The sequence below is a fragment of the Papaver somniferum genome, chromosome 7 (genome assembly GCF_003573695.1).
Source record: "Papaver somniferum cultivar HN1 chromosome 7, ASM357369v1, whole genome shotgun sequence".
In the NCBI taxonomy this organism is placed as follows: Eukaryota; Viridiplantae; Streptophyta; class Magnoliopsida; order Ranunculales; family Papaveraceae; genus Papaver; species Papaver somniferum.
Window position 1 is genome coordinate 103,761,133 of NC_039364.1, and position 27,129 is coordinate 103,788,261.

At 36.1% G+C, this 27,129-nt stretch overlaps 1 protein-coding gene and 1 long non-coding RNA gene across 4 annotated transcripts; one reads left to right on the forward strand and one right to left on the reverse strand.

Annotated features, from left to right (window-relative positions):
- Positions 1 to 258: 258 nt before the first annotated feature.
- Positions 259 to 843, reverse strand: LOC113295029 (protein ALP1-like). Its single transcript, XM_026543390.1, has one exon. The coding sequence runs from the start codon at positions 841 to 843 to the stop codon at positions 259 to 261; it is 585 nt and encodes a 194-aa protein (XP_026399175.1).
- Positions 844 to 9,250: 8,407 nt separating this feature from the next.
- On the forward strand, positions 9,251 to 11,257 carry LOC113298023. Of its 3 annotated transcripts, XR_003333972.1 has the most exons (6): positions 9,251 to 9,402; positions 9,863 to 9,878; positions 10,029 to 10,079; positions 10,181 to 10,424; positions 10,523 to 10,691; positions 10,808 to 11,257. It is a non-coding gene; the product is annotated as an uncharacterized LOC113298023 (long non-coding RNA). The 3 variants fall into 3 exon arrangements; XR_003333970.1 differs by having other exon boundaries at positions 10,523 to 11,257; XR_003333971.1 differs by lacking the exon at positions 9,863 to 9,878 and having other exon boundaries at positions 10,523 to 11,257.
- The last annotated feature ends 15,872 nt before the right edge of the window (positions 11,258 to 27,129 follow it).

Sequence of the window (27,129 nt, forward strand, 5' to 3'; positions counted from 1 at the left end):
TTAGTTATATTCTCCTTTCAATTACGATTTTTTCCCTAGCTGTAGTTTCCTTTCAATTAAAAGATTGTTATCATGAATGAGTCAGTAGGACTCAAAATTAATGGAACAAATTTAAGATAACAAGTATTTCTCCAAACTACCAAAAGTATCTATGTTATGCAATGTCATTTAGTCATCCAAATTAACCAAAATAAACACATTGTCCAAACAACCAAAAGAAACTAACTTTAATTACCTTGTTCTTTACGGTTCATTCGTTTAGTGTGCTTCCTCCGCTTGTTCGTTACCAAATATCTCCCAAACATGATTGGTCAATCTTAGTCGAAAATAATTATACAAGGGTTCGTGTTTTAACTCATGATAGTTAACGGCTCCGCGAGGTACAATATCACGGTAAACCCTATAGTCTTCATCTCCAAATTTTCTCCATGCCCCATCTCGCCTCTCATTTTGAATTATCATGTTATGCAATATCACACAAGCCAACATTATGAATTTGAAGTCTTCTTCATCCCAATATTCAACCGGACCTCTCACTATATGCCATTTTGCTTGTAGAACCCCAAATGCACGCTCAACATCTTTCCGACACGCTTCTTGCATCTTGGTAAAAAATCTTTGTCTTTCGTTTGTTGGTTTTTTATAAGCTTGTACAATAGTGCATAACTTAGGATATATCCCATCGGCCAAGTAGTAACCCATATCAAATCTTCCACCACCTGCTTGAAAATCAACTTTTGGAGCCAGTTCATCGAAGATGCCATCGAACAATGGAGATGTGTTAAGTACATTAAGATCATTATTTGATCCGGGACTCCCAAAATATGCATGCCAAAACCACATATCATAAGTAGCAACCCTCTCCAACACTGTCGTCGGTTCACCTTTATAAGATGCATAATATACTGCCCGAGACGAAGGACCATTCTTTCAAGGCCAATGCATGCAATCTACACTCCCAAGCATGCCCGGAAAACACCTTGATTTATTCTCAGCTAAAATGCGATTAATGTCATCTTGGTTTGGGATGCGCAAGTGATAGACGCATTTATGTGTCTATTTTGTTCTCAATATTCTGTATTGTTAGACTCGATTAAGTACTTATTGTGTTATTTTGTGTTTTTGTATATGTTTTTAGAGAACAACCCTTTGCGGCGAAATGAGCTCGAAAAGTAGTGTTTTACACCCCGGAGAAAATTACGAAAGGCACCCCAGAAATGCACCGAAGGATCCCAGAAAAATTACCATTTCCACCCCAAAATTACTATTTCCACCCAAATTACTATTCACACCCCAACACTCTGGATAAGGGGCACCTTCTTCAACAATTTGAATTTGTGTTTTGGCGGGAAATGAAGTTTTCAACTGGCAGAATTGTGATCGTCAAAATGAATGGGTTAGAGTGCGATTCAATCGCTCAAACTTGGTAGGAAGTTATGATTTAGCCTAAGGAAGATAGTTTGGGTGTCGAATTTGATCGGAATTGGCTGGAAATATCGATTTGATTCTCGAGCTCAAAACAGAGCTACACGGACTGAACACACCCTGTACACGCTGTTGTGTGTGTTTTGGCTATGCATGGAAGTGATTAAGGGACGTTCGACGACTTACTAGGCGTGGGAGAGCTGAATTGGAGTGTGCAGAACCAATTCTAACGTGTGACAGAGTTAATTTTGGAAATTATCGTTATTATTGGCAGCGGAGAATAATCGGATTGAATGGAGAATATACGCAAGTAATGTTGGGATTTTTTGTCCTAAAACACTATAAATAGGCTCTTTGGGTCTACTAGAGAGGGTGTCGAGAGTTTGGGGGTCAAGAGGAGGTCCAGAGAAGCAGAAATCAAGAGTTGATGAAACTCTGTTGCTGCTGCTGATGATGATGAAGAACACCAAGAACGGACTCGCAAGGACAGTCGTTTATGAACAGTATCTAAGACGCAGTCCGTGGGTCGCAGCGCAGTCTAAATAGCAGCATCACTTGTCTTTTATCGTTCATTCTGTGACGCTTTTTGTGCGTCGCAGATTACAGTTTTACACCATTTTCTATTCTTCTCATCATTTGAAAACCATTTTTGAGCCATATTAAATTATTTTGAGAGCATTTTTACTATGATGAGTTAAACCCAAACACTGGGACGACGGAGGAGGCCGAGCTTCATACATGGGTAATTTAATTAATTCTTTTTAAGACTTTTGCATTAAAAATTAATTGAAATATGATTTGATTAAATTGGGTGTTATTTGATTAGATGGGTCATGCTTAGCTTAGGTGATTTGATGTTCCATGCTTAACATTTACAATCAATTTTTTGAGAATCTACTTTGGCAAAATAAGAGTCCATATAACTTATGTTTTGAGCGATTATTGTCGAGAATAATTCATTGAGCCCTATTTTATGAAGATTGGCCGAATCATTAGTCCCAGTACCTCTCACCATTGTTAAAAATCTAAAAATACTTCACCTTCACAAGTCTTAGAGTTCGAACCTTCATTACTACAACCCCAGAAAATCTTTAATCATTTTGGCGCCGCCGACGCGGACCTGTGCTTAAGTAGAATTTTTTTTTTTTAGGTTTATTATTATTTTATTTTTTTTTAGAATTGTTTGTTCCTTTTTACGTTTCTTTTTGTCTTTATTTTGCAGGTTCAAAGTGAAAACTAAGGACTTGGAGAGGAAAAAGTTTAAAGCGAAAAGAGAAGAAAAGAGGACAATTTTAGGATTTAATTTTTAATTCTTTTTGAGTATGTGAGGAAAACTGTAATTTTTTTTTTTCTTTTTGAACTTTAAATTGGACTGGACATTTGGAATTTAATTTTTAAACCCTACGGAAGGGTACCCTTAAATACAAACTGTGTGCAGGGAAGGACGGTTATTACAATATCACCTCAGCCCCTCGGGTTCGCACACGGCATAGGAGTCGTGGCCCGAGTCGACGACAACGGTTCATCCCCCGTCTGGTACGGGAGGTAAGTCCAATCGAAACACTCGCGAATCTCCTGTAAGCGAGTTACTGTATCCCTTATGGTGATTCATTGATTGAGGACGAATTTACACTGTTTTTAAATTCCTAGTAAAGGGCAAGGCCTGGCCAATACAAGATAAGTGTTCGGATTTCATCACCGCTCCCTTCTTGCCCGCCTTAGGAAAACGAAACCTAACGCGAACCCAAGCTTTAAAATTTGGAATAGAACGAGACTGATAGGGTAACGAGCTTAATAGGAAACTCGTTCGAAAAATATTGGTTCCTCTTTTAAGAACACTTCAAAGTTCATGATGGTTTCTGTGAGTTGAATGCGTGACTGCGCCTCCTTCTAATGCGGTGAGGCCTTGTGTATCAAAGCTCTACTAAGCTTCCCTCGCCTCGATTCAACTTACATTAGCTCGGATTGATTCCAGAGGGGTGTGCTCAAATTGTAACGAATTCCTTTTCGAAGGAATAGAAGCTGGTCTAGAAAACAATTTAAGTGGAGCCATCATGCTTTTTGTTTGCTAGAATTCTTTAGGTTTGCTTTGGTGGAGTCGAGTCGGCCTTGTTTGTGATTGTGTAGAATTTCTCTGTAGTTTGTGTTTCCTCGGTGATGAATCCTTTTCAGGAGATTCCACCTGAGATGACGTTACGAGAATATATGTCTAGAAATTCTCGTTATCAAGAGACGTCTTCGGAAATGACTCTTGGTGAATATATGGGTGGGCAGCGATATATGGATACTCCAACTTTTATTGAGGAATCACCTCTAACGATCTATGAGAAATATTATAAACATAGACCATGTAGTTGGGAACAAAGCTTGAGAATTCGTGAATATCAAAAATTATATTGTGATGATGATGAGGAGGAGGATGGTGATGATGATTATAATGATATTTCTAGTTCAAATCCAAATAATTTTAATAATTATTTACCTATTCAAAAGGACGAGGATTTGACTAGAAATACCCCCGTTTTAGACGATGATTACGAAACCGATGATGGTTTAGAGGAAAGAGTCTACCCTGAGAATACTGTTTTAGAATCTAGCGATTTAGAAACACTAGTCTTAGAAGATGATAAACTCTTAGAAATGAGTGAGGATGAACCCAACTTAGAAGAATCTATTGACCATTTCCAGGAATCTGATGACCTAGAAATTAGGGAAGTTGTGACTAGTCTTTCTAGAGACATAGAAAACTCTAAGTTTGGGGGTGATTATCATTCTCCGTGTGCTTTAACTCTTAAGTACCTTCCTGTAGGACTTGACATTTGTGCCTCAACCATCTTACAAGATTATCTTCATACACGTTTTCCCGAACCTAATGATGTCCAGAAAGAAGCTCAGTTATTAGAAACCCATCCTCTGGTTGATGTGGTTTTCCCAGGCTATGATACCCAGATTGAATTTGTTTTCCCACCAAATAGTTTTTTTCCAACTGTGGGAACGTTTCAAATGAGTCGAATTTTAAGTTCTGAGACTAACCCTAAGTACTTTAGGTTAATAGAATCGACACATTTTCCTAAGAATGACCACTACTTTCACTGTGGTCAACTATGTAAGTCATATCTGATTGACTTAGAGGATCCGCAATTATTTTGGTTATTACTTCGTGATTCTAAGTTCGTATTTGAGTTTTTACAGACTCTAAGACCTAGTGATTCGGATCCCATCTATGAAGAAACGCAGCCAATGAAAATATTCTATTTAGACCCTTTCATAGAACCTGAACTTGTACCGCAATTAGCGATAGTTTTCAGGAAACTAGGTAAGGGCATGCTTTTCTTGTCCATTTTCTTGGTTCACTGCAGTTTCCTATGGTCAGCTCTTTTTGGTTTTGAAGACCCACAGTTATTTCGACTGTTACTTTATGGTTCGAGTTGACCAATCCTTTTCTAAGTCTGGCTGAAGACTTTAAACTTAGCACTTCTTGGGAGGTAACCCAAACTCATGCAACCAGGTAATATCTTTCCTTAACTCTTTTGCTTCAAATAGTAACCGTTTCTCCTTGTTCATGCTTTTAATTTCATCTTTAGAACATTGAGGACAATGTTAGATTTAAGTTTGGGGGTATGGGAGAAACTTTTTAGTTGCAATAAATAAACTCCAGAGCTTAGAAATTTATGCCTATTTAGGATTGCACTAACTAATCTAAGTGGATGGAAGCATTTTGATCGTAGGAGTTGAGAAACCAATCTGAATAGATGGAAACATCTAAAGAGTCTATTCATAAAAGCACAGAGCTCAGGTGTTAGAAATAACATGATAGTTTCACCATATTTCGTTGAGTCCTTTTCACTTTTCTATTTTTATTTTACCATTTTAAACTATGTTTCTCTAAGTGATTAGGTGGGGCACACGATTCAAGTTGTTACCACTGCCAGGGTGAATTAGAGTGATTGAGTTACTATATGAAAAAAAAAAAAGTTGAGACCGGACCAATTAGACCAATCAGAATAAATATTAACACTTGGATAGCAATATGCGTGTGTTCTCCCTGTTTCCGTCGCCTAAGCAAGTGTGGAATGCAGGACCCGTGGGAACTATCGTGTAATATGCTGAAAAGAAGCATGCGCTTGGATCCAAAAGATCTACTCATGCCGTTAAAAAAAATGGTTATTGTTCTGTGTAGTCAACTGCTGGTTCCCTTGTATTTTCCAGTTTGTTGATCTAGATTTAAGTTATTGACCACTGGTTCCCTTGTATATGCCAGTTGTGTTGATATTAGTCAGACCGGTATCTCAGTCCATTAGGATAGGTTCATTCTGGCAGTGGCCTTCAGACAGATATGTGAAACATCGATCATTTGGTTAACATCAAAACCATCTACATTTTTCTATTTCCATCTCCTTTTTCTATCCATATGATTAGTTTGACTCCGAATATGATGTCCATAGTGCAACTATCTGAGTAGAGCTCTGTCACTTTATATGAATTTTAGTATGCTTGAGCGCAAACTCGTGTACAGCAATTGGAATTTTGCATCAGGGTACTTCCTGCTATAGTCAATAAGTATGCCAACCAAGGAGATTCTTTAGTGCCTTCCAAGGTTCTGCGTAGATAGCTAGGGTCTGGAGTAATGGTTTTTGTGGGCACACCTCTGGTAAACCCTCCCGAGATTAACTCGGTTTTATTTATTTTTTATTAGTTTTGCTCGAGGACTAGCAAATAATAAGTTTGGGGGTATTTGATAGACGCATTTATGTGTCTATTTTGTTCTCAATATTCTGTATTGTTAGACTCGATTAAGTACTTATTGTGTTATTTTGTGTTTTTGTAGATGTTTTTAGAGAAATAATCCTTTGCGGCGAAATGAGCTCGAAAAGTAGTGTTTTACACCCCAGAGAAAATTACGTAAGGCACCCTAGAAATGCACCGGAAACATCCCATAAATGTGCCGGAGGATCCCAGAAAAATTACCATTTCCACCCCAAAAATTACTATTTCCACCCAAATTACTATTCGCACCCCAACACTCTGGATAAGGGGCACCTTCTTCAACAATTTGAATTTGTGTTTTGGCGGGAAATGAAGTTTTCAACTGGCAGAATTGTGATCGTCAAAATGAATGGGTTAGAGTGCGATTCAATCGCTCAAACTTGGTAGGAAGTTATGATTTAGCCTAAGGAAGATAGTTTGGGTGTCGAATTTTATCGAAATTGGCTGGAAATATCGATTTGATTCTCGAGCTCAAAACAGAGCTACACGGACTGAACACACCCTGTACACGTTGTTGTGTGTGTTTTGGCTATGCATGGAAGTGATTAAGGGACGTTCGACGACTTACTAGGCGTGGGAGAGCTGAATTGGAGTGTGCAGAACCAATTCTAACGTGTGACAGAGTTAATTTTGGAAATTATCGTTATTATTGGCAACGGAGAATAATCGGATTAAATGGAGAATATACGCAAGTAATGTTGGGATTTTTGGTCCTAAAACACTATAAATAGGCTCTTTGGGTCTACTAGAGAGGGTGTCGAGAGTTTGGGGGTCAAGAGGAGGTCCAGAGAAGCAGAAATCAAGAGTTGATGAAACTCTGTTGCTGCTGCTGCTGCTGATGAAGCACACCAAGAACACGAAGAACGGACTCGCAAGGACAGTCGTTTATGAACAGTATCTAAGACGCAGTCCGTGGGTCGCAGCGCAGTCTAAACAGCAGCAGCACTTGTATTTTATCGTTCATTCCGTGACGCTTTTTGCGCGTCGCAGATTACAGTTTTACACCATTTTCTCTTCTTCTCATCATTTGTAAACCATTTTTGAGCCATAATAAATTATTTTGAGAGCATTTTTACTATGATGAGTTAAACCCAAACACTGGGACGACGGAGGAGGCCGAGCTTCATACATGGGTAATTTAATTAATTCTTTTTAAGACTTTTGCATTAAAAATTAATTGAAATATGATTTGATTAAATTTGGTGTTATTTGATTAGATGGGTCATGCTTATCTTAGGTGATTTGATGTTCCATGCTTAACATTTACAATCAATTTTTTGAGAATCTACTTTGGCAAAATAAGAGTCCATATAACTTATGTTTTGAGCGATTATTGTCGAGAATAATTCATTGAGCCCTATTTTATGAAGATTGGCCGAATCATTAGTCCTATTACCTCTCACCATTGTTAATATTTTATTGTATATATTTATCTATTTTTTATAAATCTAAAAATCCTTCACCTTCACAAGTCTTAGAGTTCGAACCTTCATTACTACAACCCCAGAAAATCTTTAATCAGCAAGTACTCCCCACTATAACGCCTAACTATGTTCCTAACAAATCTCTTCAAGTACATATATAGCGTTGTTTTACCCATTCTCACATAATCATCTATGGAGTCGGCCGACTGCCCCGTAGCAAGTAATCTAAGACAAGCTAGAGTTTTCATATGTGGAGAATGACCCGGATTCCTAGTGCATCTATTCCTTGAGGCCACTGTGTGTCCATTTCACACAAATCATCTTTAATCTTAAGAAACAATTATCTTCTCATACGTAAACGGTCATGAAAATTCTTTTCCGAATAAGTGAGTTTACCACCGGTAAAATAATCACACATCATAATAGCATCATGAAGAACCCTATTCCTAATAGCAGAACGTCTTCTTCTTACCTCAACCGGTTCGGGTTGTTGAGCCATGAGAGCAATTGATTGTTGCCACAATAACATCCTCACAACCATCGCCCCATTAGTTCGTCTCCTTCTCCGGCGTCTAGAAATGGCATTTCATCCGATTCCGTGTCACTCATTGTACCCACAAAAAATTTAAAGCCAATTAGGACCACGAAAACGTCGCCAAATTAACATGTAAATAAACAAAATAACATATCACTTAATCAAAAATAATATGTAAATCCAAAATAACATTCTTTTTTTAAACTAGCCAGTGACCAAAATAACATTCATTTTTTAACAAAAAAAATATCTACAAAATGACGTTCATTTTTAAAGGCACCAAGTCTACAAATAATATCCAATTTGACCGCTTGCTGTAATTCATTAGGTCCATAAGCTACTGTCCATTCCATATAATATTAGATGGTTGAGGAGGAACTTGATTAGAGGATCCTGGAACTTGAGTTTCTAGAACAATATCCGGATAAACTTGATTGGAGGACCCCCCAACTCAAAAATTTTTTTAGGATTTTTTTGTTTTATATTTAACGAAATAGAAAAAATTTCGAATAAAAATAAATAGTAAAAGAATACTCCAGAAGAAAACTATTCAGTTATAACCAATGTAGTCAATATCGGCCATATCGGCCGATATATCTGGGATATTTCGGATATCGGCCCAGAACGATACGATAAGAAAGATATCGGGGATACGATATTCGCCCGATAATATCGGCCGTTTCGGTCAAATATCGGTTGTATCGGTCGATATGAAATTTTTCTACATTTCCCGATATGAGACGGTATTGGTCGTTTTCTATAAAGTTTAAGGGTAATTTTGGCGAAGAAAGTCTTCCAGGTAGTAGTAGAGGTGCATGTAGCTCTCGAAGCAAGTTACTAAAGTTACTCTTTTGTTTTTTATGATAAAATTGATGTTATCTATTATATCTTATCCGAAAATGTGTGGAAAAAATGTTTAATATAAAATTATAGTCTCTAAATCTAGAACCGATATTATACCGATATTTCAATGATAATATCCCCGATATAAAATCGTACCAGTGTATCGGTCCTGGCCGAGATGAACCGATATCCGATATTAACTACATTGGTTATAACCATATTAGAGTGGCCGATTTTAATGGATCTATATGTTATTTAGATTTTCTGGGAGGGAAGCCGAGAGAAAGCAAAAGAGAACCAAAAATTGGGTGTGATTTGTCCCTCTAGGTCTTCCGCTTAAACGCTATAAATGGAGTTGTTAACATCCTGAGTTGCTCACAAAGTTCTACGCATCATCCCGAACCGAAGGTATGGCATCATAATCAAAACCCTAATTTAATTAACTTTTTTTTTGGTTTAACAACAATCTTGAAGTTCGATTCATTTCTTTTGATCACTTTCTACTTCAAAATACCTCTGATTTGATTATAATTTTTACGCAGCTTAGGCTATAGGTTAAGATATTATTGCTATGAGCAAAGATATGATGCAAAAACCTAATTAAGAGTTTTATCAGTTTCAATGGTTTTCAATTTTTTAGGTGTAGATTCAATTTTGTCAAATTATTGGGTTTATTATGTGCAGATGTTAATTCTTTTTCTTCCAATTATTGGATTTCATAATCTTTTGACTGTTCTGCTGCTTCATTCATGTTTTTAATTTTAAAGATTACTAGTCTTCTTTGCGTGTGTTTTTGATCTGTTAGACTGATAACTTTTGCTTCACATGGGGATTTGATTATAATTGAAACTGGAATGGACATATGCAGGTGCAGAAGCGTTTAGGTAATTTGTGTTCAAGTGGGATCTGATTCAACATTACTTTCTAAGTATTTTTACTACTGTATGTTGATTGTGGTGTGTGTGTGTCATGATCCCATCATAATTTTATTTATTTTTATGGGTTCTAATATTGGACTTTATGTTAATATCTAGGTTTGGCATATCCTGCTACCCCTATGGATCATTTGGCTGCTTCAAACATCGGTATTGCAAATTACTTCTAATTTTTAAAGACTTACGGTCAATTTTCTGCAAACAATCACTGCTACCGAATATTCACTATTTTGCTGTTCATTTTACAAAAGGACTAAGACTTGGAGATCCCATTTTCCGGGGACAACTACGTAGCATACGACTGGAGGAACGAGTGGCTCAGAATGGGAGGATGCCAATTATCGTTAATGAACAATCTGGTGTACTTGTAAAGAACATGGATGTCATTTGGATGGTGAATGTGATACTGTTCTTCATGCTTTCGCTCCTTTGGGATACAAGTCATGGACAAAAATTCCTCTCCAAGACAGGGAGATGTTAATCGAACAATTAAAGGTATCCCCAAAAAATGCAAAATTATCTCTATGGTCTTTCTTGATTGACGTTTGAAATAAATATTTGATTCTCAACTCTTATTTGACATGATGTTGTAGGATAATTTCATGTTAGACACCACCAGACCATCTGTTGAGAGATATCTGAATTATAGTATGTCAAAGGGATATGCCAATTTCAAGCATGAGATGTTGATGCATTTTAGAAACTATGCAACTATTGAAGAAGCCGTGGAAATCCTTTTAGGAACATCTCACCTGCAAATAGGTCAAGTTTTTCTGTGACCTCTTTGTTATGGAGAGTATAGAGAATATTAAGGTGACGTAACTAGTTACTGTACTTTCGAAGAAACAGGTGATGTATATATTTTAATCCTTTTGCAGGTACTAACTTCAATGCTTTTCTTAAATTTTGGAAACGCAATAATCGTATCGAGAATTTTAAGGCCTCAAGGGATTCATTTTCAAGTTCAAGGGACGGCAAAGGCTTCAAGGGAATATGGTACGGGATGACAGAATCAAGCTATATATAGAGAAAATGTAACAAACTAAGGGAGTTAATGCAACTTTCAGACAACATGCACTCAATATGGTTCTTGATCCAGTTGTTGCTCCGACCAATGAAGATCCAGAAGCTGTTTGGTGCTTAGTTTTATGTTGCTCATTGTTTTTAATAACTTTAGTATTAGCTTTCTTTAGTTTTTTTTAGTATTTCAGAAGGGTTGTCTTTTGAATAGTTCAATTAGCAGCCATGAGTGTCGTTACTGCTCAAGTTGTTGGTATAATATTTTTTCTAAATGGTTTTCCGTTCTAATATTATTTTCATATTTTATATGATGAATGTAAAAAAGAATTGGTCAGGTTTATCATTTTGTAATAGAAAATCTACTAGGCTCGAAATAAAAATTAAAACAAAATTCTTTCCTCGCCAAAAAAATTTATTTGGAGACGAAAAAAAATTTGTTTGCCTTTCCTTTTTGTCAAAGGCAAATATATTAGTTACCATAATTTTTCAATGACAGATATTATCGTCCCCTGAGGATAGTTTCAAAGACTACATATTTCATCCTTAAAAACTTTTCTTTATGCACAAACCAAATCTGTTTATGAAAGTTTTATTAACGACAAATATAGCAGACTCTAAAGAAAGGAAATTGGCACAATATTTATCGTTACTATTTCTTTTTATTTCGAGACCAATTTTTTTTGTCTACACAATTTATCTTTGCAGGACAAATACATTAGTCGATAAAACCTATTTGGATACCAGTTTTCCTTGTCATTAAGACTCATTATTAGTAGCTGAATTATTTGTCTCAAAAACCCTTTTTAAAGATGGCGGTGACGATCATCCAAAGTTCTCTTTGGAGACAAAAACACTTGTTGGTAAAGTATGATTTAAAGAAAAAGTATTGTCGCTGGAACTTATTATTGAGACAAACCTTGTACTTTGAAGACAATTTACGGCAGTCATTGAAAGACATATTCAACGACATAAAATTTGGTGTCACCATGATTAGACGACAAACTTTTTTTTGTTCCAAATTTTATTTGGCGACTAAACAAGGTAGTTCTGTGACAAAAATATTTGTTACTAAATGCCCATTTTCTTGTCACAGAACTACCTTTATATATGGAAACAGGTGCTCCACTTAACGGGAAGGAGATAGTTTCAGTGGGTCTTGCAAGCTGGGACTCCTCATGTCTCATGTGCGCCTCGCGCAGGTAGTCCACGCACTCCCTCTAAATTTTTATCGTTTTTGGGTTGCCCTTTATATGTAAAAAAAAATTAGGATTTCTTTTTTATATTTAATTAAATTTTAGGATTTTCAAAAAAAAGATGGCGGTGACGATCATCCAAAGCTCTTCTTGGAGACAAAAACACTTGTTGGTAAAGTATGATTTAAAAAAAAAGCACTTTGTCGCTGGAACTTACTATTGAGACAAACCTAAATTGTCATGAAAATATTTAATGAGAAAAATCTTTTATCGCCAGAATTAAATTTAATGACCTAATCATTCGACGTCAATTTTGTACTTTGAAGACAATTTACGACAATCATTGAAAGACATTCAACGAAATAAAATTTGGTGTCACCAAAATTATCTCTTGCGACCATAAAAAGTTTCCACGACGATGATTAGACGACAATTTTTTTTTTGTTCCAAATTTTATTTAGCGACTATACAAGGTAGTTCTGTGACAAAAATATGACAAAAATATATGTTACTAAATGCCCATTTTCTTGTCACAGAACTATCTTTATATATGGACTTTTGGTATAACAGGTGCTCCACTTAACAGGAAGGAGATAGTTTCAGTGGGTCTTGCAAGCTGGGACTCCTCATGTCTCATGTGCGCCTCGCGCAGGTAGTCCACACACTCCCTCTAAATTTTTATCGTTTTTGGGTTGCCCTTTATATGTAAAAAAAATTTAGGATTTCTTTTTTATATTTAACGAAATAGAAAAAATTCTGAATAAAAATAAATAGTAGAAGAATACTCCAGAAGAAAACTATCTCCTTCCCGTTAAGTGGAGCACCTGTTATACCAAAAGTCCATATATAAAAATTTAATAACATGACGTGTTAATCATGGCCGTTAACGCTTAAAAAATATGTAGTTTTTATTTTTTATTTTTTTCATATAATTTTATTATTTTTGAAACGATCAACAAGGAAATTGAACTCACAACCCATATGCAGGGAGCCCAACCCCTGACCAACTGAGCTAATGCAAGTTGGTCGCAATTTTTTTACTTAACACCTACCATAGAGTAAGAAATCTATGGACGTATCCGTTAGACAGGGAGACCCGTTATCCTCTTATATTTTCATAATTTGTGCAGAATTCCTTCCAACAAATTGGGCAATCTAGAAGCACAAAATCTTGTAAGAGGCCTAAACATTTCACAAAAAGCTCCACCCATCCTGCATTTGGTTTATGCGGACGACCTGCTAATCACTTATAAGGCATCGCGGGAAATCGGTAACCACCTCCAGAAATTGCTTCAAGCCTACAACTCTTCAGCGGGTCAGGAAATCAACACAATAAAATCCACAATAATACACCATCCAAGACTGCAGCAACATCAGCTGGACGAGATCAAACAATTCTTTGACATGCCAACATCTACAACACCGCCAATATACCTGGGAGTACATTTAAAACACAGATGAATATCCAGTCACATTTTTGAACCACTCCTTCATTAGCACAAAAAGCTCAGGGATGGATGACTAAATGTCTTACTCAAATAGGAAGGTTAGTACTCATCAAAACCTCTTCAATACCTACTTCCAACCACCTAATGCAAACACAACTATTCCGCACCGAAATTCACAAACAAATAGATCGGATAGCTCGATTTTTTTTTGGGCATGATTCTTCAGTTAGAAAACTCTACCCTTTAGGATGGACCAAATTAAACAAACGATAGCGATGGGAGGTCTCGGCATCAGGAAAAGTAGCCAACACAGTAAATCCTTATTGATGAAGAGAATTTGGAATATCCATAGCCATCCCAATTCCATTTACTCCATACTATACTAGAACACTCCTATCCAAGCTTTAAAACCAAGTTATATTACTCTTGTTAAATATTTAAATTTCGTTTTATGTTTTTTAAAATTCGTCAATCCACCCACATCATTTACCCACCCGCGGGTTTTAAATACGACGAGTAATGAACTGGACGCGGGTGGAAATCTCAAATCCATCATTTACGTAGACATGACGTGGGTGATATCAAATCCGCATCTATCCATCCGTTGCTCACCTAATTCCAACTTACATTGACAAATCGAGACCCAAAATACTTAGCTAGAGAGTTTTCAATACGTTTCGCATCTATGTGTACATAGGAACTAGTTTATCTAGAGAATAACTAATTAAGTTATATAAAATCCATCTGATTGTTGTTTGCTTCCGATTGAAAACATTGATCACGTTCTTGCAATCGTTCTCAATTCAATGTGTATTCTTTTTTTCTAGTCTTTTTTTTCCCAAACATCCATTGGTGATTTAGTTAAGAAATTTGTAAATTATATACGTGTAATTCGAGAATCCCTTTGTATCATCCGTACTTTCGGAACCCAGACTTAGGTTTGTAAATTTCCAGCCTAAAACGACTACGCGCATATTTATGAATTACCGAACCATACAAGCCCTGTAATTAATAGTTTTCCACGTCATCACCAAATTACTATTCTTTATTACATTTTTTATACTTTTAAGAATTTACACACACCAATTTTATCCTTATACCACTAATAACGCACATGTTAGTTCTTTAACTTTTCCTATATCCCGAATTTTTAACTAGGGTTTATGGTATACCTCAGAGCTATAGGATTGACCCATATAAAGAAGTCAAAACAAATAAAATAAAAAAGACCATGATAAGTGATTCTATAGTTACCCGCAATTTTTCCGGAAATTTCTCCCAATTAGGAATTCGATGTATGAGATAAAAACACTCTTAGCATTGGGATATGGAGCGGTAGGAGTGGGTCCCCTAGTTTATCTCTCGGGGGATTATTCGGATTAACCACTCGGTACCTTTAGCATCTCGTTATGCATTCACATAACATATAAAACTAAATGTCAACTACTAATTAAAGTATGAAATGTCAATACCCATATATCATTTCCAAAATCTAGATTATTAGAGAACAATTTATTATTCTTAATTTTATGAATTATTTAAGGATCGAAACGCATATCCCAATATTATCATGTCCAAAATCTAGATCATTAAGGAACAACTTTTAATTTTATTGAGTACATTTATTTTGGTTTGTGTACAAAACCTTGGATCGTGAGGTCAAAAATTCTTAATTAAGGTCCCATCACCGATAAACTCTCCTTATCAACGCCTCTTCTTATTTCCGGATGTCTAGCATACTGTATTTATGGAGGAAGAGGTTAAGATTTTCTTTGATGATATTTATCCAAAAATAAAAAAATAAAAAAAAAGGAAGAGATTAAGATTTTATTTTATGCTTTCATATTTGTCATAGAAAAAAAGGAAATAAAAATAAGTACAGGAAGAAAAAGAAAAAAAAAAAAAGAAAGAAAAAGGAAGATATGGACAAAAAAGAAAATATCGATGCAATTATCAAAGACATACCGATTTTAGTGGGTTGTTTTGATATAGGATAACTTATGAAATTTTGGCGGGATGAGGATCAAATGCAAAATTCTTTTGGGCGGGATCCTTCCCGCTCGGTATTCCCCGTTTCTCATCTATAAATAAAGCCCTAAATCATTGACTTCGACTCACAAAGTTCATATACATCAACTCTGAAACACGGTAATTTTCTTTCAAGGTTTTTCTTTAACTCTTTAATTTTCTCGATTTATTAGTAGATTCTAAAGCTTGATTGTTTATCTCAATAAGAAGATTTTTTTCTTAATGAATGCATCATCTTTTTATTTACTTTTTTGTGTATTTCAGCGAACGGATTCATTCTTTAAATCCTGTTGGATGGCCTTCCATCTAGAAAAACTGGCTTAAATGCTTTTTTTTCTTTTTATTTTCATATATCATCTCTGATCTTTTGTACTTACTTTAACTAGTTGGAGTGATTTCAGAAGTATGTAGTGTTACAAAGGATCGTGTTATTAGGTGTAATTCTTACAACTTAATGGAAATGTGTCAAAACAAAATAAAAACATAAGTTGGAATAAAGTAGCAGTAAGCATGCATGATTAACTTCTACATCGATAGTTCGTTTGCGTTTGATTCTCATCTTTGGATATATATATATATATATATATATATATATATATATATATATATATATATATATATATGTGTGTTTTTATGTGTCCTTATGATCTTGTTTCTCTCCTTAATAATTAGGTTTACAAAATACTAAGACATAATGGAACGCCCGAAACGTTTGGGTGCTCCGGATGATGCTGGTATAGTTTACTAATTCGAAAATCCATTATCTCTTTTCTTTGTCAGCGTGTATGTCTCAAGTCAATGTATGTTTCGACAAACGATTACGGTTGATATGAGATGCGATTAGTTTTGAGATGCCCGCAACCATTTCAAAATATATTCACTGTTATTTTTGCCATTGCAGGATCTGTATTGAGGAAACGGAATATCCGCGGACGGTCACGCGGCATAGATCTGGATGATTTGACTGTCCATCATGGAAAATTTCCTATAAAATTCTCAGATGTGGCGGGGGAACCAATCACCACAAATAGGTGCAAATTATCTACTGAATGCATCATAATTGGTCGTGACTTTGCTCCGATGCAATATACTTCTTGGAAGAAAATTCCTGAGCATGACAGGGTTATTCTAATTGAACGTGTCAAGCTAGGCAGACCTCTACCAAAGATGCATTTTTGTGATCTTTTGTTGTTGTTGTTTATTATGTTGAGATAATTTTGGTCCAATTGTCAAATATTATTATGTTATTGTAAGAAAAGTTCGCACTGGACATTACGCGGCCTTCTATCAAAAAGTACCTTAATGATTGTACGGCTGCAAGATACAGTAACTACAGATCAAAAAATTTAAAACTATTGAGGAAACTCGATCCAAGCCATTTGAGAACGTCTCACCAGAGAATTGGTTATGGTTGTGTGACCATTTTGCGTCAGACAAATTTAAGGTATCCTTAATTGCTATTCTTATTTATAAATTATAGGTTAGGCATATTTACATTAATTATATTCTTAAATTTCAGAAGCGGTCCGCAGCAGGGTTGAACAATCGGAAGCAAGTAAAATACAACCACTGTGGGGGTTCTCGGGCATTTCAAGTGCGCCTAAAGAAGGTACTTATGATTAAAAATCAGTACTGTGTGTAAACAATCAAAGAAATTTTTATCAGATGTTTCTTTTATATTTGATATTAAAAATCAGTACTAATGTCTAGTAACAGAGAGCACCTAAGCTGTGTAATTTGCACGGTTCTTCTCGACTAGAGTATGCAATATCAAAGACATCTGATAAAAATGTCAGTATTGAATTGCAGGCTTCTCTACGACAAATAAAAGAAACATCAATCAAGGTCAGGGTACATAATGTTTAATTTAAACACTTACCTGTGTTGTATTGTACCAATCGTCGCATAGTCAACCAAAGATGGGAGTACAACTGATGCAACAAAAAGATGAGGCAATATCGGATGGATCGAGATGCCAACGAAAAACAGTCATCAGCTGTGTCTGGTATGGCTGTAAAGTCCTATAATAAAGTTCGCAATACAGTCGCAACCAAATAATATAAAAAGGAAACAACAGTATTCGTAATCCAATCCATAAATGGTGCACTGAACACCAATCATATTTACCTTAATTTTTTAGTCAGAAGATGTGTTGTATGGCTGAAAAGTGCTTCGATCAAACTTCAGAGATAGTTTGCACAAGGGTCAGAACCAAATATCCCCAAGAAAAACACAATAGACGATTGTTTACAGTTTAATGAATACAGACCTTTACAGATGACCGAAGTACAAATTACTGGAGTGCCCATTTTTGTTCGGGCCATTTGAGCTTCTTTACTCGGGCTGCTTCTTCTTCCATAAATTTATTAAACAGAAATCCTGGTCACCTTTCTTCCCGATTTCAGTCATGGCCAATCCAATTTCACGCCCTAATTCTTTGCCGCTGCACCAAGTCCTCACACTTCGAAAGGTTAGGACAAGTTTCAGAAACCAAGAACAACACGGACCCGACGAAGACGCACAAAGTTTATGTTGGTGCTGCTGTTGAAATTGAGTGATGAACAGAGAAATTAAAAGAAGTAATATTAGAATTTTATAATATAAATCATTCTGTATATGTTCTTTAATATCTATATCTATAACCTTTGAAGGAGAAACGAGAACTACATTCTTAATATAAATATTTTATATGTCACCCATATTTTTTTTAATGTCTAAAATTTTGTTGTTGTAAATCCATATTCACTGACAACTTTTTTTTTTTGCCTCCGATGTATAAGTAATTGTAACAATAAATGATTTAGTCATCGGAATTTTTTTGTTGTGTCTAGAATTTGGTCACTATAAATACTATTTTCAGGGACTATTCTTGTTTGTGGAAAAAAAATTACGATAGCATTAACATTTTATTTCTCGTCTAAATTTGTTATTGTGGTAAAGTATTTCAGACGCCAAAACACTACGGCGACAAAGTCTCGTCCCGTCGTAGTTAAATGTTACTAATGACCGATAGCTATTGTCACCCTATATATATTTAACGAGAAAACAAAATAGTGGTTACAAATTATGTTTTTTGCGACGGGTATCTATCATCGTCAGTATAAGTAAAATTCGTGACTGGCCAAATTCTCGCTGAATAAATCATTGGCGACCGAGGAATTTGCGACAAGTTTTTGTTGTCATCCATAATTTTGGTGACAATTCTAAAGACGAAATAATGTTTTTGCCGCAAAAAGAATATTTATACTAATAATTTTTCGATTCGTCACATGTGAATATATTTGATGACAAAAAACTCTTTGATGGAAAAACATTTGTCACTAAATGCCCATTTTCTTGTAGTAACAATTGGCGCATAACAATCTTGTGAATTGAAGGAGCTTCGTAGAATTTCACTCTCACTTCAAGCCCTACATTCTCACTTCGAAGCAACTCATTCTCATTTTCAAGGATTTCAACCCGACTTCGAAGATACTCAAGCTCTACATTCTCATTCTCATTTTGAAGTCTCACATTTGCATACACATAAGAACTTGTTTGCATAGGAGGAGGGTATGGAACATGAAATTGAGCTTGAGGTGATGAGGAAATATCGTCCCGATTAAGTTCTCGAACTAATGTAGCCTCATCCTTTGCAAAGTATGGACCAAGCGAAACTAGTTTCCACCATTTCTCATACTCTTCAACACTTGCATCCATGACGGGTGTGATGGACGCATTTAAGTGTCTATTTTTTTCTCAATGTTCTGTATTGTTAGACTCAATTAAATACTTATTGTGTTATTTTATGTTTTTGTATATGTTTTTGGAAAAATAAGCTCTTGCGGCGAAATTGGCTCGAAAAGTGGTGTTTTACACCCTAGGATAGAGTACTAAAGACACCCCATAAATGCACCGGAGGAACCCAGAAAAATTACTAAAGGCACCCCAAGGGACATGTGTTATTCGGACTCCAGCAACGGATAAGGGGGCGACCACTGGATAAGGAGTGACCTTCTTCACGAATTCAAAAAAATATTTTGGCGGGAAAATATTTGCTCTTCACTGGAAGATTTTCTCGATTGCATTTGGACGTGATTTTGTGCGATTCAATCGCTGAAACTTTGTGGAAAGATGTGATATATCATAATAAAGATGGTATGGGTGTTTGGTTCGACCATAATTGGCTTGAATTGGCTAGGAAATCCATGAGATGGAAAAAGAGGAATACGTGCAAGGAAGAGTTGTTCACGGGATTCAGCGTGTTTGTATGTGTTTGGATGGAGTTGGGATGCTGTAGAAACTTGTTTGGAGTGTGTTCCACATCAACAGAAGTGCGAAAGAGGAATTAAAGGAAAGAAAATCCCGTATTTCTTTGAAAAAGGAAAGAAAATATCCCGAGTAAAAGAAGATTATTTGGGATTAATGGAGGAGATTCAACGCGTGTTTTTTGTTTAAATAGGTTCCCTGGGAGTCCTAGAGGGGGTGTCGAGAGTTGGAGGTCGAGAGGATAGCTCAGGAGCAAGAAATCACGAGTTGATCAAACTCTGTTTCTGCTGCTGATGATGATGAAGAACACCAAGAACACGAAGAACAGACTAGCGTAGACAGTTGTTAATCAACAGTGTCTAAGACGCACACTGGAGGGTCGCAGTGCAGTCTCAACATCAGCAACACCTGTCTCTTATCGTTCTTTTTGTGACGCCTTATGTGGGTCGTACATTCACTGTTTTACTCATTTTTATCATTTTAATCAACTTTTGAGAAACAAACATGTATTTTGAGCAAGTGATTAATATGAGAAGCTAAGTCCCAACACTGGGACGACGGATGGAGCCCTATTTCACGCATGTGGTAATTTTAATAATTCTTTTTATGACTTTTGCACTTGTTTTTAATTGATTTATGGTTCGAATTAATTAGTTATCATTTTATTTGATGGGTCATGCTTGCTTAAATGTTTGATGTTCCATGCTTACGATTTATAACTAATATTTTGAGAATCTATATCGGCAAAGAATAAGAGTCCATATTTTTATTATTTGAGCTATAATTGCATGGAATTATTATTTGAATCACATGAATGGAATTTGGTGGTCCCAGTACCTCTCACCATTGTTAATATTTTTTTTTTGTATATAATTTTATCAAACCTTTAAATTTAATCTTCCAAATCTTTGAGTTCGAATCCTATTTACTACAACAATGACTCTCAAAAACTTTAATCATTTTGGCGCCGGCGACGCGGATTTGTGCTTAGGTAGAATTTTCAGGTTTTTATTATTTTTTATTATTCCATTTGTTCTTTTTACGTCTCTTTGGTTGTGTCTTTGTATTACAGGTTTGAAGTTGGATACTAAATACCTTGGAATCAAAGCTTAAAGCTAAAAGAGAAGGAAAAAAGACAAAACAAAAAAAATAAAGAAAAAAGAGAGGAAAAAAAAGAGAGAGAGATTTTTTTTTTTTAAGAGACTTTCCATTTTTTTTTTGTAATTATTATTATTATTTTTTGTATTTCTTTTCATTGGACTGGACTTTGGACAATTTATTTTAATTTTAAACCCTACGGAAGGGTTATATATAAATATATATATATATAAACTGTTTGCAAGGAAGGACGACGATTACAATATCGTCTCGGCCCCTCGGGTTCGCACACTGACACCGGAGTCAGTGGCCTGAGTCAACTATAGCGGTTCTTCGCCCGTCTGGTACGGGAGGTAAACTTCTAAACACCCACGAATCTCCTGTCAGCGGGTTTACTGTCTGCCTTAAGGTGATTATATGTTGAGGACTGAACCGGCTGCTTTAATTTCCTAGTAAAGTGGAAGAACTGGCCATGTAAGATAAGGGTTCGGATTTCATCACCGTTCCCTTCTTGCCCGCCTTAGGAAAACGAAACCTAACGCGAAACCAAGCTTAAGATTAGAACGAGACCGATAGGGTAACGAGCTTGGTAGGAAAATCTTTCGAAAAATATTGGTTACTCTTTTAAGCATACTTCAAAGTTCTTGATGGTTTCTGTAAGTTGAATGCGTGACTGCGCCGCCTTGTAATACCGGTGAGGCTTTGGGTATCAAATCTCCACTAAGCTTCCCTCGCCTCGATTCAACTTACATTAGCTCGGATTGATTCCAGAGGGGTGTGCTCAAATTGTAACGAATTCCTTTTCGAAGGAATAGAAGCTGGTCTAGAAAACAATCTAAGTGGATCCATCATGCTTTTTGTTTGCTAGAAATCAGTAGGTTTGATTTGGTCGAGTCATCCTTGTTTGTGATTGTATAGAATTCCCTTGTAATTAAGAATGTCGAACTGGTATGACAGAAGCCAATACAATGAGTATCGATCTGAATTTGAATATGGACATCATCATTTTTATGACCATGGTGGGAATAGTAGTTGGGAACGCCAACCTTTTCAAGGTTATGGTTCATACCATGGTGAGCCCAATTACTATCCACACGCGAATTGGTCTTACGAGCAAGAAAATCAGGAACACTGTAGTACTGGTTACTCGTTTTTGGAAACTAGTCCTGATTATGATATTTCTGAACCTGTTCCATCTCTAGAAGAGACCCCAACGGATTGAAAGGACGTATAAACGTTTAGTTGCAATGAATAGTTCAAAAGAAGAGTGTACACGATATTCTGAGATGATAAACGAGAGTGGTGAACGTATAAGTGTTATGCTCAGTGAAATTCAGGCACGTCTAGAGGCAGAAAATGAACAGTTGGCTAATGCTGCTCGAAATAATCTAAATTTCCAAAATAGGGTTTCTAATTCTACCCTTGATATCAATAGTGAATATTTGCCTAATTTAGAGGACGAGGCTAGAATAAAAGACACTACTTATTTAGATAAGGTTCAATCATCTTTGTACTATTATGATGATGAGGATAGTAGTAATGAAGAATCTGAAATATGTAGGCATAGTGATCAGGAATCTATTAATCCAATTGAGCTTTATAATGATTATATTATTTCTAGTTCAAATCCAAATAATTTTTATGATTATTCACCTATTCAAAAGGACGAGGATTTGATTAGGGATACCACCGTTTTAGATGATGTAGTTTTTCCTTTTGATTACAAAGCCGATAGTGGTTTAGAGGAACGGGTTTATTCCGAAAATGCTGTTTTAGATTCTAGCGACTTAGAAACAATAATATTAGATGAAGAAGATATACCCGTAGAGATGAGTAAAGATGCACTACCTGATAATAAATTAGAAGAATCAATTGACCATTTTCAAGAATCTAATGATCCAGAAATTAGGGAGATTGTAACTAGTCTATCTAGAGACACTGAAAACTCTAAGTTTGGGGGTGATTATCACCTTCCTAGTGCCTTACATTTAACTCCCAGAAAGTTCCTTCACTTAGGACTTGATATCTCTGCCTCGAAAATTTTACAAAATTACCTTCATACTCGTTTTCCCGAACCTAATGATGTCCAGGAAGAAGTTCAGTCGTTAGAAACCCATCCTCTGGTTGATGTGGTTTGCCCAGACTATGATCCCCAGATTGACTTTGTTTTCCCACCAAATAGTTTTCTTCCAACTGTGGGAACGTTTATATTCCAAATGTGTCGAATATTAAGTTGTGAGACTAAACCTAAATGCTTTAGGAAATTAGAATCGACACATTTGCTTAAGAATGACCACTACTCTCATTATGGTCAACTTTGTGAGTCAAATCTAATTGACTTAGAGGATCCCCAATTATTCAGGTTGTTTTTATGTGCTTCTAAGTTCTTAGTTGAGTTTTTCCAGACTCTAATACCTGAACCAGATCTTAGCTTTGAGGAAATTCAACCGATGAAAACCTTTTATTTGGACCCTTTTATAGAGCCTGAACCTGAACCACAACTAGATGTAGTTGTCTTAAGCAAGGGTATGTTCGGTATCTTCTTGGTCTGTTGCAGTTTCCTCTTCTTGTGGGTAACACTTTTTGATCCAGATGACCCACAATTATTCCGGCTACTACTATATGATTCTACGTGGTGACTAATCCTTGCTTAGTCTGGCTGAAGACTTTAAACTTAACACTTCTTGGAAGGTAACCCAATATTCATGCGACGCGGTAATATCTTTCCTTATCTCTTTTGCTTCATAGGTAACAGTTTCTCCTTGTTCATGATTTTAATTTCATCTTTAGAACATTGAGGACAATGTTAGATTTAAGTTTGGGGGTATGGGAGAAAGTTCTTAGTTGCAATAAATAAGCTCCAGAGACTAGAAATTTATGCTTATTAAGGTTGGCACTAACTAATCTAAGTGGATGAAAGCATTTTGGTTGTAGGATTTGAGGAACCAATCTGATTAGATGGAAACATCTAAAGAGTCTATTCATAAAAGCACAGAGCTCAGGTGTTAGAAAAAGAAAACATGGTAGTTTCGCCATATCCTCGGGATGGAAACATCGAAAGAATCCTGATCACTTTTTTTTTCTTTTTACCATTACTAGGGTGAAATAGAGTGACTGAGATGAAAAAAAAATAAAAATTTGAGACCAGACCACCAGACCAACCGGAATAAATACAATAAAGTCGACCACTAGTACCCTTGTATATGCCAGCTGAGTTGACGTAGAGTTAGGATTATCGACCACTGGTTCCCTTGTATTTTCCAGTATGTTGATATTAGTCCAGACCAGTATCTCATTCCATTAGGATAGGTTCACCTTAGTCAACATCATCCACATTTTTCTCTACATCCATCTTCTTAATCTATCCATGTGATTGGTTTACTCCGGTTTATGATGTCCAGAAACTATCTGAGTAGAGCTCTGTCACTTTATATGAATTTTAGTATGCTTGAGTGCAAACTCGTGTACATCAATTGGAATTTCGCATCAGGGTACTTCCTCCTGTAGTCAATAAGTATGCCAACCAAGGAGATTCTTTAGTGCCTTCCAAGGTTCTGCATAGATAGCTAGGGTCTGGAGTAATGGTTTTGTGGGCACACCTCTGGTAAACCCTTCCGAGATTAACTCGGTTTTATTAGTTTTTTATTAGTTTTGCTCGATGACTAGCAAATAATAAGTTTGGGGGTATTTGATAGACGCATTTATGTGTCTATTTTGTTCTCAATGTTCTGTATTGTTAGACTCGATTAAATACTTATTGTGTTATTTTATGTTTTTGTAGATGTTTTTAGAAAAATAATCTCTTGCGGCGAAATTGGCTCGAAAAGTGGTGTTTTACACCCTAGGATAGAGTACTAAAGACACCCCAGAAATGCACCGGAGGAACCCAGAAAAATTACTAAAGGCACCCCAAGGGACATGTGTTATTCGGACTCCAGAAACGGATAAGGGGGCGACCACTAGATAAGGGGTGACCTTCTTCACAAATTCAAAAAAATATTTTGGCGGGAAAAGATTTGCTCTTCACTGGCAGATTTTCTCGATTGCATTTGGACGTGATTTTGTGCAATTCAATCGCTGAAACTTTGTGGAAAGATGTGATATATCATAATAAAGATGGTATGGGTGTTTGGTTCGACCATAATTGGCTTGAATTGGCTAGGCAATCCACGAGCTAGAAAAAGGGGAATACGTGCAGGGAAGAGTTGTTCACGGGATTCAGCGTGTTTGTACGTGTTTGGATGGAGTTGGGATACTGTAGAAACTTGTTTGGAGTGTGTTCCACATCAACAGAAGCGCGGAAGAGGAATTAAAGGAAAGAAAATCCCGTATTTCTTTGAAAAAGGAAAGAAAATATCTCGAGTAAAAGAAGATTATTTGGGATTAATGGAGGATATTCAACGCGTGTTTTTGGTTTAAATAGATTCCCTGGGAGTCCTAGAGGGGGTGTCGAGAGTTGGAGGTCGAGAGGATAGCTCATGAGCAAGAAATCACGAGTTGATCAAACTCTGTTTCCGCTGCTGCTGATGTTGAAGAACACCAAGAACACGAAGAACAGACTGGCGTAGACAGTCATTAATCAACAGTGTCTAAGACGCACACTGGAGGGTCGCAGTGCAGTCTCAACATCAGCAACACCTGTCTCTTATCGTTCTTTTTGTGACGCCTTATGTGGGTCGTACATTCACTGTTTTACTCATTTTTATCATTTTAATCAACTTTTGAGCAACAAACATGTATTTTGAGCAAGTGATTAATATGAGAAGCTAAATCCCAACACTGGGACGACGGATGGAGCCCTATTTCACGCATGTGGTAATTTTAATAATTCTTTTTACGACTTTTGCACTTTTTTTTAATTGATTTATGGTTCTAATTAATTAGTTATCATTTTATTTGATGGGTCATGCTTGCTTAAAGGTTTGATGTTCCATGCTTACAATTTATGTCTAATATTTTAAGAATCTATATTGGCAAAGAATAAGAGTCCATATTTTTAATATTTGAGCTATAATTGCATGAAATTATTATTTGAATCACATGAATGGAATTTGGTGAAATTTTTAGTCCCAGTACCTCTCACCATTGTTAATATTTTTCTTTGTATATAATTTTATTAAACCTATAAATTTAATCTTCACAAATCTTTGAGTTCGAATCCTATTTACTACAACAACGACTCTCAAAAACTTTAATCAGGGTGCTCTACAAGTCCTCAAACCTTTGCACTTCTCACATGCTTCCCAATCCATATCTACCATTTCTTCTTGTGGAGGTGGACGAGGCGGAATGACTAATGCACCGGTTACTTGATATGTACATCTCTCTCCCAAGTACCTATAGCCTTTATCTTCTTCAATATCCATGAAAAAACATCGTTTCTTTGACAACTTCAGCGAATATACTAGGACTTTGTTGTTGGTATGCTCACTTCCAAGCCATGGTTTCGATGTCGTTCCTTGTAATGACCCTAATTCCAATAGTTTACGAGCAATAGTTATTGAATGTCTTCCCATATCCTTTTGAACTGCCGAAACTTTATCCTTGTTAAACACCTTAATCTTTGGCCATACATCCTCCCAAACCGGTGCATTTCCCTTAAGTTTAGGATTCAAAGTGTGGAAATAGTAATAAAAGCCAATACTACAAAAAAGATATAAAAAAAGAAATTAATATATAACATTCATTAAGTCGATATAAACATTTTATGGGTTTCATCAAATAATTTATAAGCATGAGTCATATATACATACCTCTAAGATCATCCACATGTCATTGAAAGTCTTCCACTTGCGGCTACTAACCTCGCCCAACGATTTGTAAAGACAAGCCAATGTTGGAGATCCCCAATCAAACTTCTTTATTTCTCTTAAATTCTCAAAGTTACATAACGATCCTACCTTAGTGGTAGATACACTATTTGGCATAAGCACTTGACCAATTAACCACAAAAGAAAAACTCGAGTAATTTCTTCCCAATATGGTTCCATTTCGACTTCCTTCACTCCTTTAAATATCTTCAACCAATCGCACAAATCTACACATTTTATACCACCACTTTTCTTCTTCAAATATGAGTACACATCAAGACCATAAACTATCTTTTCCCCGTTTCACCAATTTCTTCTTCACTATCACTCGGTTCCAACATCTCATCAATATCTT

Coding starts and splice junctions, on each gene's coding strand:
- LOC113295029 (XM_026543390.1), bottom strand. CDS start 843: ATGTGGTTTTGGCATGCATATTTTGGGAGTCCCGGATCAAATAATGAT.